General features: G+C 40.8%; 1 protein-coding gene across 1 annotated transcript in view; it reads right to left on the reverse strand.

Moving 5' to 3' along the window:
• Positions 206–18,965, reverse strand: part of PID1 (phosphotyrosine interaction domain containing 1) — a 52,720-nt gene continuing 33,960 nt past the window's right edge. Inside the window, exon 2 of the mRNA XM_021396105.1 lies at positions 206–2,184. Within this exon, the coding sequence (XP_021251780.1) occupies positions 1,708–2,184 (477 nt within the window). The 3' untranslated portion in view covers positions 206–1,707. The remainder of the gene's footprint in view (positions 2,185–18,965) is intronic.

An 18,965-nucleotide genomic window follows, 5' to 3' on the forward strand; every position in this document is an offset into this window, starting at 1 on the left:
AAACTATAAATCATGTCCACATAGTTCTAAAAAATATATATATAATAATAATAAAAAAATCATGAAGATAATTCTCATGAAGATTGATATAATGCTAAATGGAAATAAATCGACATTTTCACTCCCCTACAGCAACTAAACAGAAAAACCCATATGGATGAAACAAAACCACATCATTTGCTTTGGAAAGACAGCTTAAAATTCCCAAGTTTTAACTCAAACATTTATTTTATTAAAGTATGAATGCATTTATGCTGCAGAATAGTTTACATACATTGTAAAGCAACAAGCTTTTTTTTTTTTTCAAGGGGTGTGGGCCCTCCTCAATATATCTCCATGCTCAATCTACATGCTTTAACACTGGACTCGCACATACACACTCGCATACAAACACATAAACCCACAAAACATAGACATTGAGCTATCTGCTTCAATTAGCTTTCTTTTAAGGCTTCTGTAAGGTGCCCCAGTGCCCCTAACAGTACCAAAATTACAAACAATAGTGTATAAAGGAGCAGCATTACTTGCAAAGCATTGATCTGCTCTTGGCCTTAAAAAATATCAAGTGAAACAAGATTTTTTCCTTTTATCTGAGTTTTATTAAACATCTGCATTTAAGAAAGGCATGACTCTTGATATCTGTGAACAAGGAAAGGTACGAGAATCTTAACATGAGCTTCTCAGCCAGAACAGATATTCAAATCTGGCTCCTACTGGACCATTTCCTTTGATCTTTATAGTAATGCAGCCCTGGATTCCTGACTAGGCAGCACCAGCTCCATTCGGTCAGGCCCAATAGACCACAGAGTTGAGGCTATCATCTTCATTACTGCTTCAGACCTGAGGTTGATGAGAAGTCACAGTTCAAACACTGACAACAGACTCAAGCGTCCCTCAATTCTTTACCAGTGGGCCACTCACTTGTAGAGCAAATAAGGGCTTGAAAATGCCCAGGTAAGGGTGCTGCCTCACTGTACTCCTAGCCACCATGGGAGTTTGGCCCACCTTTCTTGGTATCCTGCAGTCTGCAACTGCAGCTACTGGTGCTGGGTGGAAGAGGTGGCAGCAGGTATATTAAGAAAATAGGTACAATGAATAAAATAAAGGATAGCATATGATATAATGTGTAGATACAAGCATCTTTTTTTCATTCTTTAATCTGTGAAATGTGAATTAACTGCAGAAATGCCAGGCCACTAGTCTAAAGGCTACGTATGGCTGTCTTAGCATATGTATGGTCAAATGATTTTTGTGATGCATCATGGAGAGAGATTCTTTGGGAGCCATTAGGGCTCTCCAGGTCTACTTGATCTTCTGTATCATCAGCCCCCAGCTAGGAACGCCAGAGGAGCAACTAATAGTATTGCCTTACCAGTCTTTAAAGATAAACAGGAATGCATCTACTTCTCAGTATGCACCTGAACTACAGAGATGAGAAAGGGACAGCAATGAGTGGGTGCGAGACATTTGGGGCAAAAGAGGGGGAAGCTTTTTTTCTCATGTTTACAACAGCAGCAGGTTTCAATGTAACATAATTACTTTAATGATGCATATCTTTAGGTACCAAATTACTCTTTTGACTTGAAAAGCTAGTCAGCCAAGGGTTTGGCAGTCTTTCTGTTCCCCAATTTCAACTGTTGCTTATTCATCTATCAGCTCTGATTCCCTAGGCCATTTCTGCCTTTGCTGAACCATGAATGAGTTCAGTCAGCCATCATCAGATTCAAATCCATGAGACACTTCCTCTGATGAGCTATTCCTGTGGATCCGGCCATCACTTTTCATGCTGTGAAAAGTCTTCTTAAAGGCCTCCATCATGGCATGAGCCAGCTTCTTGGCCTCCAGCTTGCTCTCACACTCTACAGCATGGCAGTCCATCTGGTAGGACAAGTCATCGTTGATCTCCCTATAGACCCAAGCAAAGATGTTTGGGCTGATGTTGTGGTCAGCAGTGCAGTAGGCTATACGTGCTACCTGAAAGGTATCCATGTGGACTGTTGCCTCGCCTTTGAGGTCTAGATGATGCAGCCAGACTTGGAAAGGGCGAATTTCCAGAAGAGCATTAGCTGGGTAAATATCCTCCCTGGCAAGCGTGTGCTTCTTCCATAATTCAATGACTGGTTTCTCTGTGCAGCCTGACAAAAATTGCATCCCTTTTGTGGAAACTTTACCCAAATATGTAACCTGCAAAGAAGAGCAAAGATAGCTGAAACACAGACATTAGATTCCAGTGTTGCTTCCTGCAATTTGAGGGAACGTACTTTTACCTGGAAAATAAAAGCAATTCCATGCCCAAATTTCCCTATAGCCCCATCACTTCATTAAAAAAAAAAAAAAAAATTCTAACTGGTTGCCAGAATTTGTTTCTTCAAATGATTTCACCATTCAAATTCCAACACTAAAAATGTTCTGCCTCCAAATTTCAAGGGACTGCATTCTCTTCAGCTCACCTGGAATAAGCCCAGGTTGAAAGCCCGTGCCTCTAAGCTCATGTTAGCTGGAGCAGGCCCCAGGTAGCTGGGATGCTAACCACTGTTTTTGTTATTTTATACTACGTTCAGATTACTTATTTGTACCGTATTTCAGACATTAATAGTAGAGGTCGGAAGAGCACAGTCACAGCAGAGGAATTAAAACTGTTTAAATGTTTTGTTTTCCTACTACTTCTGTTCTTTCTACTTAAGTATTAAGCCAGGAATAGCTCAAAACTGTTCATACTCTCTCTTTAAAAAGGGCTGAGCTACAGAGCTGAGACATTCCCTATATTGATTTAAGAAAACAAGCTGTTAAAAAAAAAAATATATATAATAATCTAGTGATAAATCCAGCTTAGTTTAATCACATCATCTCCTTGTCTTTCTGAATAGCTATTTTGAGTGTTTTTCCTTTTATCCAATCTACAAAAAAAGGCAATGTGTATTTCATGCCCTTACCCTATTTTGTTCACTAAAAGTCAAAGTCACTGAGTAGTCCCTATCAAAATGCCATATTAAGTCTGCAGAAAAATTCCCCTAACTCACTATAGCTACTGAAGAAGCATTTTTCCAATTACAGCTGAATGGAAGACTACATAATCTGGGAAAAGAGATTTCCTCTAGAAAAAGATAGAGCAATACTATAAAAATACAATTACACAGATTATTCTCTTTATTGCTATTGTTAGAATGCTGCATTTATGAATAAATATATGAAAGAAAAATTATTGCTAAATTACCTCTTGCAGCAGTTACTGTTTGAGATAGAATATGGTGAGTTTCATCATGCCTTATAATCTCATGTGCATTTTACTCAGGGTGATTGGAGAAAAAGTAATCACATGCACTTTCCAAGCTAATTTCTTCAAAACGTTGTATTAAGTACACAGCATCAGCACTTTTTTTATTTTTTTACATGCTTTAAAAAGATTAAAAGAAAGAAATACTAGTTTTAAAACATCAAAAATCCACAAGGAATACAAATTTTGTATTCCATGCAAACAAAATTTTCAACAAGAAAAATATTTTGCTGCTAGTTTCATAGGTTTTCTTAAGCTCAGAGACCTAAATTAAGGCATAATTAAGAAATAAGCTTACAAAATATTATTGGAAGTCCATGTGGCTTAAACACTTGCCAAAAAAGCAATTTCATAGCACTGACATTTCAAAATAAGAACCCTTATTCTTTGTCTATAAATATTCTCACTCTGCACTGGGAATATTTTAAGTCTTATATGGCTTTATAATTTGCGGAACAGCAGGAACCACCAGCTAGAGCAGTTAACAAGGCAAGACCTACCAGAGTTTTGTTTTACTTTATTTTATTAGTGATGAGAGATGAGTTCCCTAAAGTACTGTACAGTAATGTAAGAGAAAAACCTCAGAGCTCATAATGCCAACTGAACACGTACAAAAAGCACATAAAAGACCAAAGAGGAATGTAGCTGCAACATACTGTGGGGTAGTTCAACATACATCTGCAGTCATACTCCTTTGAAAAGATCGAGATCAATGTGCAACTTTGCATGTTCACAAGTACTCAGTGTATCCTCCGAAGGTTTGCTTGGTACCACTTCATATTCGCAAGCCAGATAGCAAAAGACTAACGCATGCTGCAAGTTAATTGTGCATCTGGGGTCAGATTCAAAGCCCACTGCAGCAATAGAAGTCCTTCACTGACTTCAAGGAGACTTGCACAAAGCCCTTAAACCCTGAGGAAAAGAAAATTAGCCTCCTACTCACGCACTCTGTCACTGCCCAAACATTGCTCCGAATGCCTGGCTGCAGGAGAGATGCTGCCACTGCTACAGCATTTGTGCCCCAGAGAAGACCAGGATTTCTTGGAGTGTGCAGAGAGTAACACCTCAGAGCTGAGCCCAAACCCTGAGGCCCCACAGAGAAGGGCTGCAGCAAGAGGCAGCCACCGCAGCATGCTGGGGATGATCTCCAGGCGATGCCCAGGGCACCACCAGCTGCAGAGGCTGTTCCTCCCCCTACTGCCAACTGCACCCAGCTACCAACCCCCACGTGGGCTGCCTAGGTCTGGTGTTAAAAAGTAATTCTCTTAATGAAGTTATTAAATGAAGAAGAGTGGTGAATTACTCTGGAAGTGGCCAAGGCAAAGCAGCTAGTGAGAAGGATGGGATGATGGCTCATTCACCAAAATAGGACTTAACAGTCTTACTGTCCCCAGTGTGTCACAGTATAACTGTGTAGCAGCACTTGGAAAGTTGCTTCCTTACACAACACACTGCATCATCATTATACACATTCATTTTCCTTTGAGGATGCATTCATAAATATTTATAAGATGCTTAGACAATATAAGGAGTCCACAGAAGTTTTTTTTTAAAAAAAAAAAAAAGAATGAATGGAATGGAAAAGCCTATCAATGCCACTGTGTTAACCTTAAGGAACACAGGTATCTCATATCGTATCTTCTTCCAGGGGAAGAAATATATTTTCTTAAGGTTATTGCAGTCTTTTGGTTTGTACATCTCATTTTTCCAAGAGATTCCTGGAAGATTCCAAAGAATGCCCTGTGCATGTTAAAAATTATCTATAATTCTTTCCATCCTCTCTGTGGAAACTGGCATTTTCCATTAGATCTTTCTCTTGCGGGCAAGCCACTGCCACCCAACAAAACACCACATACTCATGGTTTCAGCACTTCTGAGCTTGCAAACATTCAAACCTTTAGGAAAAGCCAAGATGCTCTGAAGAGCTCCTTATTTTGCCCTAGAGACTTGCCAACACTGATGTCAGTATCTGACAAAACTGTCCTCAGTGGAAAAACACCATGCCTTAGCCTTTCATAACAGCTACAGCTATCTGACATGTAAAGATGCTTCATGTCAACATACACAATGCATCTTCCTTGCCCTATGGTGGACATATAAAACCACTGAGAATTTTGACATTGTTGTTTTAAATGTCTTCGGTTCAGTAATGCATAGTCAAAATTTGCTTTAATAACTAGGCTTGACAGCTTACACTCTAAAAAGACCAAAAGAATGGCTGACAGAAATCTTCATTTCTATCACAGTCAAATTTGTCAGATGTAATAAAGAGTTTTCACTTTTCATACACAATTCCTTTCTTCATAATTAATTGAGCACATATTGTTTACCTTTAGCTCATCTGAGCAAAGAACAACTCAGCTCCTGCACATGCCAAGCACAGCTCCACAACCCAGCCCACAGCACCATGTAGCTGATGGCCCACTGGGCACAAAAAGCTCCACATTACAAGTCTATGCTGCCCTAAATCACCATCTTCACCTGGGCTCCTGAAGTCAAGTGGCCCAATTTCCTTTTCTCCCTCTGTTCCCCATTTCCAATCTGTCAATTAAGATTGCTCCAGGAAAGTGGATCCAAGCTGTAAAGAGGTGTAATTATTGCATTACGCAGGGGCAGATGCTCTCTTGGCACAGGAGTCTGGCACAGGAACACGTACACACACAGGACTCTGGGAGTTCTCATTCAAGACTGTGATCAAAAGGTCATACAGAAAATGAACGACTCAGTTATTTAATATATTTATTTCCTCCACATCAGACAACAAGGGTCTCTGTCAACAAAACTGACAAATAAACACAGTTAACAAAATTTAAAAAAAAAATGAAATGAATCACTGGACTTGAGCCATCAGTTATTTACTCTGGATATTTGCAATTACCAAAGTCCAGGCTCTGATATAAAATAACGCATCTGTTACACAAACACCATCACCACAAAGTGTAAAAACAGCAGAGAGAAAGTTAATGCTCCTGCATGGCTGATCCCAGAGAGGCAGTGACTGGCCCTGAGAGAGGAAGAAGAAAGGCTGCTGGGATACTGAAACTGCCCTAAAGGAACTGGTATCCTAATTGATCTCAGCACTGGTGACAGTCTCCCCTCACCATATGGCTCTCTCTACTCTTCCTAGCATAATCTCTGGATGCTCAGATATCTCTGGATTCCCTGTATTCTCCCCAAGTTGCCCTTCCTTGTTTCTGCCCCCTGCATTAGCTACAGTGCTGGCAGATCATAAGCATCACCTCTTTTTGTTTCAGAGACAAAACAAGTACAAAATGAAAAAGGTGCGTTTCACCAGAGCCATTGCCACCTGCATACTGCCTCTTCATGGAGTATGTCACCCTGTTGTCCCTGGGCACACAGTCCTGAGGCAGTCTGGCGGGACCGACCATGATGTCTGCCAGAGCTATCGGGACAGGGACATGGTACAGCACTGGGAAAGCCAGCCAGGAGACAAGGCATTGCTGCAATGGGAGCATGCACAAAGCACCCAGTGCTCTCCCTGCACTTTCACAGCACTGGTTCTCCTCGCGCGTGGGCAGTGACTGCTTCAGGCCGGCGGCGCAGGGATGAAGAGCCAAAGAGCACTTTTTGGCTCTGGAGAAAAAATAAAAATATCCCAGACATTCCACTGGGTCACTAAGCAAATATTGTGAACTGCATTCAAGCAACGTTTACTCAAGACCCAAAAAACTAACTCAGTTAAGGGGAGAAAAAAGGCTGCACAGTTTCCCTCTGCCTGTCACAGCCGCTTTGCCCACACTGAGGCCTTCCAGGCAAAGCCTTCACAGCACAAACATGGGGGCTTTGTGGGAACCGCTTGGCTCCACAGAAACAGGCAGTAGGTGCAGTAATGTGGCTCACAGATACGCACGAAGAAGAGTTTTATTTTAGAGAAGCAATTCAGAGGGAGAGCAGACTGAGCTGGGCAACCATCTAATGGAAAATAACCATCAAGTGATGGTTGACTTTCAGTTTAGGAGGGAGGGGAACTGCCACCCTTTGTTAACATCAGATTTTTCTGAGGAACCAAAGCACAGCTTTAGAAGAAGAGGGGAGCACCAGTGGGGAGGGAGCCACCAGCCAGGCCTCCCACTCCAGTGTGCTGGGTGGGGGGCAAGAACACCAAGCTCCACAGAGCCGAGCGCCCATGGGCTGCAGCCCTAATTCCTACCCAGCCACCACTGCATGGGGCTGAGGAGGGAACGCTGGTGGTTGACAAGTTTAATATTTGGTAAATAAATGTGCTGGAAAAGTTTTACCCTTTACAGCTTAATTGGGAGACTCTGAGAGGAATCAGAGCAAACAAGAAAAAGCCGACTGGCTCCGCAAACCAAATAGCCAGTATGGGATAAAGGCGGCAGCAAGTGAGCTCTTCTTTGGAAACACAACTCTGAGAAATGCAGCAGTCGGAGCTTTTCACCTTATATTACATCAGACTTCTGCTCAATGAGTTTCTTTATAAACTACCCAGGATATTAAATACTGTCCTCGTAAGAGTGAACTATTAGGCTCTGCCCAACTGTCAAAACCCAGTTAACCAAGCACAAAGACAACCTTAGGCAGAGCCAGCTCTGCATCCTCTGCAGCACTGCTCCCCACAGCCACCCATTAACAACAAAGGGATATTCTTTTGCATTTCATTTTCCACTGGACAGGAAACTCTTTTTGTGGTTTGGCTTGCGGGGATGAGTCTGAAATGAAATCAAGTGAACTGGCAAGCTGAAATTAGCTTGCACTCAGAGATACTTGGGTCCCAGTGCAAGTGAAGGCTTATAATGCACTATTTAAAACTCAAGGAATCACATTAATTCTAACAGCAATTTAAAACAGTTGCAGTTCAAGACATAAATAGATGAACAAAGATCATAGGCAACCTCAACAGCACTGCTGGACACCCAGCTGTAAAAGATTATGATTGCTTTTATTCTGAATTATTTTTCATCTTGATATTTAGATCACTTTCCTCCTTTGACTCTTCTCCTTGCCTCACGTAACTTCCTTTCTCTGTGTCCAGATACTATTGGGTTGCAATCCTTTCTTGGATACCCCAGGTCTTTTCCTGCTGTCCTTCAGGAGGCTTCTCAGGATGAGAAAAGATGGGGAAGCAGCCAGGGAAGCACGAAGAAAATCAACCCACACTCCAGTTACTTTTTACAGTTACTTGGACCTTCCTTCAGACAAAATCCTTCCAAAACCTAACCCTTCTCATTTCAAAACTTCCACTTGGAGAAGACCCTTCTACTACGAGAAAGTGGTATAAGAGTGTATGAGAGTGATCTCCAATACAGACGTCTATCTTTACTTTCATGCTCAAATTACATTAGGGTTCTTTTCCTACACATTCTTTATAATATTTATCAAGAATGGAAATCTGATTAAGCAACTTATCATGTTTCAGAAAGCTTTTTGGTCTTAGCTCCCTCACAGTTGTTGTCTTGTAACAGAGGGAAGGAGCACATGGGTGGAGGGGGAGAATGAGCTGGTTGCTTTCATTTTTTTCCCCTTCCTTTCCAGCCCACAGAAAGCTCATGTTGGCACCAGTCCTATGAAAACTTCTCCAATCGTCCTTAATGGAGCATGCAAAGGACAAGTACGGGAACGGCTGTATAATGTGGGCCACTGTTTCCACCAAGGCATGTGCACTTTATATACTCTCCAACACTTTAGATACTGAAGTACTCCCAGAAAGCCAGGTGGAGTACATGTTTTTCAGGATCTTTTATGGTTAAGAGATTTGTTCTTAGGGTTCCGTTCTTTGAGCATTCCCCATGAGATCCTTGTATTTCCCCTTTAGTTCTTCCTTTCAAAAGAAGATGCCAAGTAATAAAAATGAACAAAGCCCACGTTACTAAGATATTGAGTTCTGGAGACCAAATAGCTCAACTGCACTTGCTTTCTGGCACAGTTTAACAACACCTGAAATTAAGAGCAAAAGGGAAAGGAGCCAGCAACAGTGACAGCTGAAGATGACCACAAATTGTTTTTGTATTTCAAGAAGTGTTAGGCCTACATTGCAGGAGAAATAGGGATAAAAAAAAATTAAAAAGAAGAAAACTAAACCATTTCAGCTCTTCCTCCCGTTGAGTGTTGCAAGACCAGTAAAATTAGGAAAAAAAAACAACAAAAAACAACCACAGTAATCACAAAACAAGCCACAGAGACATGAAAAAGTCCTAGAAATGGCAGCATTTATTCCTTCTGCTATCCTCCCCATACTGCAAGTGAAATGCATTCCCCTAAAGAGAAAGGGAGACCATGGAAATATCAACTCCCACATAAACGTAACTATAGCCACATCTACAAAGTCTCCTATAAAGGTACACAACCATTAATTTTACATCTCCTCTATGTATCACTATGTGAAATGAGTTCCATGACTTAACAAAACCCTTAGAGATTATTTTCTAGCACTCAAAATTTATAGTGTCTCCAGGAAAAAGCTTTATTCCAAAGCTGCCAAAGTAACACACTGCCTACGCTGAGCTGCAGCTCTTAAACTGCAGCAATGAGAAGAAAACTTTGCATATTTCAACATAATAAAAAGCACTAAATATGTTATTAGAAGAAAATATAGATAAACAGCTCTTCTTATTGCTAAGTGACTCTTTAGATAAATACACCTGATTTATCATTCATATTTGTTTGATCAAATTCCAGACTAGGGGCATAACAACCCAGTCTCTGTACAGACAGAAAGAACACATCACTGCCTCTGAGATTTAAGACATGATGTTACCCTCTAACCAGAAATTTCCCACTCAACAATGCAACAGTATGTTAGCAGACTAAACAGAAGATTTAAAGAAAACCAAACATGTCCCATAGAGTAAGTATAAGGCTAGAAGATCATGATGCCATACAGAATTTAATTCATTTCAAAAGCCATGGTTCACAGTGCCTCCAATGTTCTGTTTTCACAATGGATTTAGTGTTGGCCTGTGCCTTCAATACAGTCGCTTTCCATTTGGCTCAGGTGGGTAAACTGTTTCCAACCAGTATAGAAAGAGCCAAAAGCAATCCTCAGCCTACATAAGGAACCAGTGAATTGAGTAGTGACGCAGGGTGCCTGGCCCCAGAGAGCTTCACCTCCTGGGAATCTCTCCAGGCAACACAAGGCCTTTTACAGTGACTTGGCGAGGAAGCCCTCCTCATTGTCTAGCTAATTTAATCTCAGCATCACCTGCATGCCTCTCCAAAAAAGCTGCGTTACCCCCAGTCCACTCTCCCAGCATACATTTCAGCTCTAAGATGATAAGCCTACACAGCAGCTGAAAAGCACTACCCAGAACAACCTGGAGCAAAAAAAAAAAAAAAAAAAAAAGCAAGATGGGAAGAGTTCTACGGTACCAAGTTTAGCCAAGATGAAAGGAAGACAAGCCCTGGTTTGGAGAGACTGGAAGGCAGCACTCCGAAGTGGAGGACTGTCTGAAAGAGAGAAGGGGAGAGGTGCAAAGATCTTCTCTGCAGGCAGCTCTTGTTATCATTACTTCAATTTAGGTATCTATTATAGCAGCTTTCCTGCAGTATAATTTGGAAGGCTACAGGTCAGAGCAATCACTATTCTCACCAGCTGTACAGACAGCAAACTCCTAAGAGCTCCCTTCATACCCGTAGTTCATCTCTCTGGTATTACAGAGGTCATCACTCTTACAAAGGGCTGAAACATCATTTTCATAGTTTCCACAGGCCCTGAAGTTGATTTTGCATAGAGTTAGTGACACTGTCTATAGCAGATAGCCCTGCTGCTGCTCTGTTTGACAAATGACAACCTGGTGCAAATTTGGGGGATCTCTGGAATAAAAGAAACTACTTCTGATGGAAATAGATCAGACTTCTACTGTTTTTCTCGTGACTCACTGTCCTCATGAAAAATAAATACCTCAGTTAAAAACGTAATAATCAGTAACATTATATAGAGGTCCCAATCTTGCAGTTCTCAGCCAATCAAAACAGCCACCTGGATTTTAAAAAGATTGTTCTAATTTATATTTGCAGAGGATCTCTGTATTTTTAGTACACTATGAAAGAAAGGATATAAAAATACAGCGCCAAAACACAACGGTAGGATCAATACTAATTCAGAATGGCCACTGAGCATCACATTCATCTGTTCTCTATATCCTATCTTGCTTTAGAAGAAAAAGAAATACAGCTGCAGCCCCATTTATTCCCAGTTTTTTTAATCTTCCTCTTCGCAGCTTGGCAGTTGCTGGGACTGTACAGCAAAGCCTGCACAGCCGGGAGCCCAGCGAATGCTCTGCCACTGAAGTTTGGGCACCTTTGCTCCAGTTGCTGCTGGGTATAAACAGGGATGAAAGGCTCAGTACTGAAGAAAGCAACACTAACACTCTGAAATCACTCTTCAGCATGACAACAAAAGACAACTTTCTCAAGCAAAGGACATTACAGGTGGCCTACGATGTCCTGAGCAAAATGCATACCTCCCTACGAAGCACAGCCATTCTGCAGCACAATAAGCTCAACGACGTCTCATCATCTAAAAGTTAATAACATTGCTAGCTATGACTACAATATGTAGCTGATAAAAATCCCAGAAGTCTGATGATAGTGTTCTCCACATAAACAGTTGCTTGAATGCTTTCCATCAAGAAGGTTCTTCACAGCTCCCAAAAAAATGCTTAACTTTAAGAGACCATACAGTCAGAGAAAACAGCATTTAGGGTAACACTGAACAGACACAAAAAATATATATACATTAATTTAAAAGAAGAAAAGAGAGAAGAAAGTGTTTTTTACTCCAGGCAAGGGCATCTAGCACACGATGCTTCTTTGGAGAATCTTCTTTAACCTTTTTTCCCAAGGAGAAAAACCTGAGATACAAGTTAGTCCAAGTCCAAAAACCAGGACATGTAACAGATAGTATAGATTCTAATTTGTCTTTGCGGTTTGTCATTAGCAAGATAAGATTTGAATTAAAGAATGTAGATACAAAACAACTGCCAGAACTCTTTGCAACTTCCAGTACCAAAGAGATTATAAAAATCTCCACATTTAAAACACAGCCACAGCAAGAACAACACAGTCCTCCCATGGATGTGTGTGGGCAGCAAGATCAAACAGTATGCACTAGTGAACTGGGCCATGGTCCTTTGGTGATGAACTTGTTAACAGCCAGAAACAGCATTAATGTATCATATTGTAATGCCCATCACAGCTTAGGTTTCTAAGACTGAAGATTGCTCAGCAGTGCACATCAACAACTTCCTATGTGCATACATCAAGTGACACTGCACTATTCTTACAAGATATGATATACATATCTATATACTACAGAATAATTCCAGTCAATTATTCATAACACCTTTCTTCCCAAATAAACATTTAGCAAGCTATATCATCTGAACATAAAGAGCAGCTGTTTAATGTCCCTGTATACACAACTCCAGGGTTTAGAAGAGGGATGATAAATAGCATTACCAAGAGAAAATGCAAGGGCAGTTTATGAGGGAGCAATGTAATTAACCAAATGGAAATTTGGTTCTAGCAGCCATGCTCAGAGTGTTACCCTTGCAGAAAAAGACACAGTTTTCAAATGACTGCAGTGCTCAGGACACTGTGTCTCATTCCCAGTATAGTGTCATCAGGAGCTACTAACAACATGTGGGAGAACTGCCTTGACACCAGTATGTCTGCTACTCTCCCACTCACTTTGCAGAGCAGGTCCTGACTGTTATAATCACCCAGGAATACAAAAGGTAGGCATTCATGAAGCAAAATAACTTCACTGCTTTCTTTTATCTGCCTTCTCTCCTGCCTGCCAGTTGTGCTTCTTCCTCCCCTCCTGCCAGGGAAGCAGTGCTGGCAGCAAGCTGGTGCCACAGCAGCACAGCCGCACAGGCTGCAGGATGGACATAGGCATGCAACTGCTCAGGACAGAGTCAACACCAGAATGCTGAAGCTACGATAACCACAGTGAGTGGGGAGAGTGGAAAAGTGTGGAAAAAAGTAAGAGGCGTGGCAGGACCCTGAGAAAGCTCTTGCTGAATATGCGACCATTCCCAGGGTAGACAGCAAACCAGAGCACACTCTTCACATGGTAATGTGTGGACATCCCTGGCCAATTCATAAGAATACTACCTCAAATTTGATCATAAATCAGTGATTAGAATGAATACTGCATGGTTTAACCAGACATTTTTAATTTAAGACACTGGGAAGAAATTTTAGAAGGTGAACAGAAGAAATTCCATGAAGTGGTCCAAAGGAAGTGCATCGCACGGGTGGGTCGTTACAGTGGAGGATACCAGCCAGAAAAGGCTAATAAAAACAGAGAAGCTGTGAGATCCCAGCAGAACTGCCACCTGTGCTCTCCTGGAGATGATCCAAGAGGATGACAGCACAGTACCACATGCCAAAGCAAAATCTACTCTGTTATATAAGGCTGCTGTACTTTGGAAAAATACATAACCAGCACAATTAGGTTTTGCAAGTAAGAACTTAAGAGAAGGCAAAAATCACTTTGGCTACTACTTACAGATTGGGTTTGGACTTGTATTAGAAACTATCTGGAAGGAGTCATGAAACCAAATGTTTATCTTTTATGTAAAGCAAACTGTTCAGGAGAACTTCTCTTTAAAAGGAAAACAGCCTTCTCATTTTATGCTTTAGGCAAAGGGGATAATGGCCTTCACACTTTCTAACTAACAGTCAGACTTTTGTACACAACATGGAGTCAGGTATAGCCAAGGTATTGTATTTGAACTAATTAAATCAAGAATGCAATGGCAAGAAGGGGTTTCAGCTTACATGTATTCTTCTTCTGCCCCAGTAATCAAGCTGCCACATTCAGGAATTTTCTTTTTAATGAAAACAAAAGAAACACACACTATGCACATGACACACCCACCCACTAAGAGAATGGAAGAGAAATTTGTATCTAAGGGTGTACTACAAGTGTGGAAAATGATGTATAGCTCTGGGTTTTGTCAGCTGGTATAATCATTATCTTAGGCATGGAAGAATTCTGTAATGGTCAAGAGAAGATGAACGCAATTCCTTCCATGTAGATGGATAATGCTCAAAGAAGACTGACTTTGGTAACTGTATAATGACTCTTCTTTCACTATAGAACATTTTAGGGAATAATACTCTCCTAATCCAAGTTTCTTCAAATTCATATGCAATCCTCAATGGATGATTCTCTGACAAAGAAAACCATAGCAACACCTGAAGGACACTGCAATATATATAATATTACTGGGAAAAAAAAAAAAGAAAAAAAAAAAACCACCACTCATTCTGAAGATGTACCAAATTCCTGGTTAAAAGAAGCTATTGCCAGTCTCTTTTCCAACAGATATCAGTTTGAAGTTACTAAGAGATGAGTGTATTTCTTTGTTACTATTAAAAAGATAGAGTAGCATCAACTCTTTGATAGCAAATCAACAGAGAGCAGGAAATCACCACGGTCATAGAGCAAAAATTACGTTGGGCTTTCCGGTCTTCAGCCCATGTGGATTTATTTTGTGTTTTGGCAGCAGAGGACAGAGCAATGCTCTTCAGTTTGCATTCCCCTCACAGTGACTTCATGAAGAAGAGCAACAGCTGAAAGCAAAATGTGATTTTGACATCCTTGAACAAGAAAAATTGTAAAAGCTGGTCAGGATAGCTGGCCAGGGAGAAAATTGAGGACAGAACTGGAGGTCCCAGAAACACTCAAGGTAATTCCTGCTAACACCATAGAGGGAAAACAAGCAACAGCATTAGTAATACTTTTCCAAAAGTATTATGAGTCCTATGATATGGCCTTGTTTGATCTATCATAACCAAGATAAACAGATCAGTATAAAAACTTGAAGGAATAGCAAAGCCCTGGTTCTGGTTCATGCAATGAGTACCAAGTTGTCAGTCAGACATCTATCTGAAGTATTTCATACTGCCCTTATGTTAGTCCTAGCCATTGCCTAAGAGGAAGGTATTTGGGCTTTGACCCACCCTGCAGAGGATCACCAGCATTTGTGAAGTGAAAGAAACAAATACAATCCTAACCTCTGGCACAGAGCAGAGCAGGCAGAAATGTGATGGCCAGCCCAGCCTCTGGTACATTGCTGCCTGTTGTTCACATCAATCCCATTTACTAACAGTGCAGTCAGTTAGATGCCTGTTCCTTCACCTCTTCTTCAGCTGTGCATCCCATGGTCACTTGTGTTAAAGGAATTGTACTGATATACAGATCTAGAAAGCTCATGGAGGCCTGACAAAAAGATAAAGGCTTCATAAAAGATTTTCTCAATATGGTAATCTGTTTAGTATATACAACTGGATGTCTGATACATCAGGTTTATGCATAGTGTGGTGGTACTTCAATGACATGTAGGGAAACAAGGGACTACTAAAGCATCTCCCAAAACAGATGAGAGTGAAACTGTGGTGCCATATGGTGAACAAGAAACCAGAGCCAAGATAAATACTCTGCTTTTCCCTAATGTAGCCAAGACACCATTGTAACAGCTGTGTTGAACCAAAACTAAAACAGGAAAAGGATCAAAAGCCCATTCTGATGTCTAATAAAGTCTTCTGGAATGCTCAAACCTATCAGAAAGGAAATCCTGTGGTCATACACAGATGACATTTGCTTGGATGCATCAGACTTGCGAGTAATTCGCAGAAAAGTTATTGTGCAAGGCAAGAGTGATCTGTCTAGGCTGGCAGAGGAGAAGAATGGGAAAAGTACATGGTATACCAAAATGGAGCCACCAATAGGGCCTGGAAATCCCAAAAGGTCAGATGAAGAGCTTGCCATCACTATAGCAGTAGCATGAGCATAACCTCCTTCTCCACTACTAAATACACTCTGCATAACATTTCTAACCACTGTGGGCTGGTCAGCTGGGGAGGACAGCATGGTGGAACCTAGGGGAACCATGCCTTGGCCACCCACACCCTCTCCAGCACTGCATCTTCCCCCTGCTGCATCTTCACCCAGGCTAGACTGGAGTAAGAGTGGACCCATACCTAGCAAGTTTCCTAGGCAGTGAGCAGGGAGCTCACCCAGAGAGCAAGAGATGGGGTTCTCAGAAGGGTGACCAATCTCTCAGCATCAGCTGGCAGTGCTCAGCTCTCGCCAGGCCATGGAATGAAGCCGCATCTGTTCCTTCTGAAGGGCTACTGGGCTCTGAGCACTTCTCAGCTCAGGATCTGAGCCTTTTTTTCTTTCTTTCTCTCTTTTTTTCTTTTTTTTAAACAAATCCAGAGTGATCAGTGAAGGTTCATAATTTCTGACCACCACATGATAAATGTAAAACAAGTATATGCTAAAACATAAACATCTATTTCTGTTGTATAACTAATCTGATACTAACAATGGGAACTTGTGCAATAAAGAAGTGGAGTAGTCTACCAGGTCACATGACTAGAATACTAAGTGTTTGGCTTAACTTCCCAAATACCACTTTTCAACCCCTAAATCATCACTGGAAATCAGGTTCAAGAACAGAAACTCATGAGAAATTGGTCATACATTTTCCTATGACAGTCCATTGCTACTTAGGAGGAAAATACAAAGTGTTCTCTTTGTTAAGATAAAAATGAAGAATGACTTCCCATTATAAGTCTTTAAAGGATATACAATTACTGTTACACTGCTGTTAAACCTGTTTATAGTTCTCCTACTATGAAAAAAGATCATACTTCCAGCATTACTGCAATTATCAGTCTTTAAGGATGCCATTCATAATGAAGTACACATCCAGTATAAAAATATTGTAACTTCAGCTGATAATGTTTAATTTTATTTCAGTTAAACAACAGTCTAGAAATTAATGGTCTTCTTTGCAACTTGAATGCAAACCAGAAAGCATATTAAAAATTTGCCTTTGAAGAGCACTTAATATCACAAGAGACCATCCCACATAGGTCCCATATTCAATGCAGAGACATTTGAGAGATGAAGTTATATAACTTGAAAAGAGCCAAAGATATCTGAAAATACCAAGTTTGATTGGCATTTGCAGTTAAAAGCTAAAAGTAAGTATTTTAAAACACTGAAATTTCAGTCCTGGTCTGATATGGCCTCCCACCACAGGGAGCTGACATTTGAAAGACTGCTTAGAGAAAGTTTGAAGGTATCTATGCCCAATCCAAATCCGTAGACATACAGCTGTCAGATAAGTTACAGTCATTTATCCCAAATAGGGCTGGGTGATTAACATCAGGCACAATGTTAAACAAGGAATCAGCCTGCAGTGAATGGGACCAACTTTTCCTTCTTTTTGAAAACAGCCCTTAGTCTTAACAATGCTCTGTGATAGACTCCAGGAAGAACTATGATTCTTTCTTATCTGCAGAGATAAGCTGGCCCCTGAAGGGGGTGTACAGGAAAGCTGGGGAGGGAGTTTTTATGTGGGCATGCAGCAACAGGTCAAGGAGAAATGGTTTTAAATTGGAGGGGGCTGATTTAAGCTAGATATCAGAAAGAAATTTTTTACTGTAAGGGTGGTGAGACCCTGGAACAGGTTGCCCAGCGAAGTTGTAGATGCCCCCTCCCTGGAAGCATTCAAGGCCAGGCTGGATGGGACTATGAGCAACCTGGTCTAGTGGGAGGCATCCCTGCCTATAGCAAGGGGTTGGAACGAGATGATCTTAAAGGTCCCTTCCAACCCAAACAATTCTACAATTCTATGATGATACCCCATCTTCATTAGGAACAAGAGCTCTACCCAGTGCATTTACTCTGAAATACTCCTAAAGTTCCTCTTCCAGCAGCTGCCTTCACAGCTGCATATGTAATACAGTAGGCTGGAGTTACCTATTAATCTCGCAAAACAGAATTACATTGATGTCACATAGTTTGAACAGTAATTATCCTATGAACTAGAAACCGTTCACTGTAATAAAAATGGTTATAAACAATTCTAGATTCACAGAGTGTGATGGATGATTTGTTATGACACTGAATAATGTTTTAAATACTGCATTGCCTAAATTCCAGCACTCCCTAAATTTGAATACGATCCTGTAACTCAAATTTGATTCACATCAGAGTTTTGCTTGACTTTTAATACCTTAATTTAAAACTATGGATTACAGTTGGTTGCTCTCAAATGGCTTTGCCAACAAGGTCAATTAAATGTAATGTTTTATTTGATTTTTTTCTTGTTAAAAAGAATGGGGCAAGGTACTGGGACATTTTGGTCCTGTAAACACAGCACAATATCAAAGTGTCAAAAAGAATCCTGGATGCAACACTAAGGCTGGATGAGAAAACAGCAATAGGTTATACCCAGCAATGGATGCAGCAGCTTGAACATCTGCCACCAACACGAACACTCTTCATAATGGCATCTTCTAGGAAACAAATTTTCTAGCAAACTAACCAAAGATCATTTACAATGGATATTTTGAAACTTGAATGCCCCTTCAGTAACCAGCTATTTTTCATGATTCTTCCTATTTTCTGGAGGGGAAAGTTTGGAAAGATGATAGTTTCTTTTTGTTACCACTTGACAGCTAATCAAGTTTGATATTTATATTTTACCAGAATAATGAAATGTCAAACGGGATACTATAGTACATTTCTGAAGATAGTAATTTAACCTTCAGCAATTCAGTTTGATTCAATACTGTCTACACACTTGCAAATAGTTGTATTTTAGATCCTTGCAACCCAGTGACAGAAATAGGCCCTCCCCCTGTTAACTCCAGACTGCTGGTCTGGAGTGCCACTTGGTGG

This window comes from Numida meleagris, chromosome 4 (genome assembly GCF_002078875.1).
Source record: "Numida meleagris isolate 19003 breed g44 Domestic line chromosome 4, NumMel1.0, whole genome shotgun sequence".
In the NCBI taxonomy this organism is placed as follows: Eukaryota; Metazoa; Chordata; class Aves; order Galliformes; family Numididae; genus Numida; species Numida meleagris.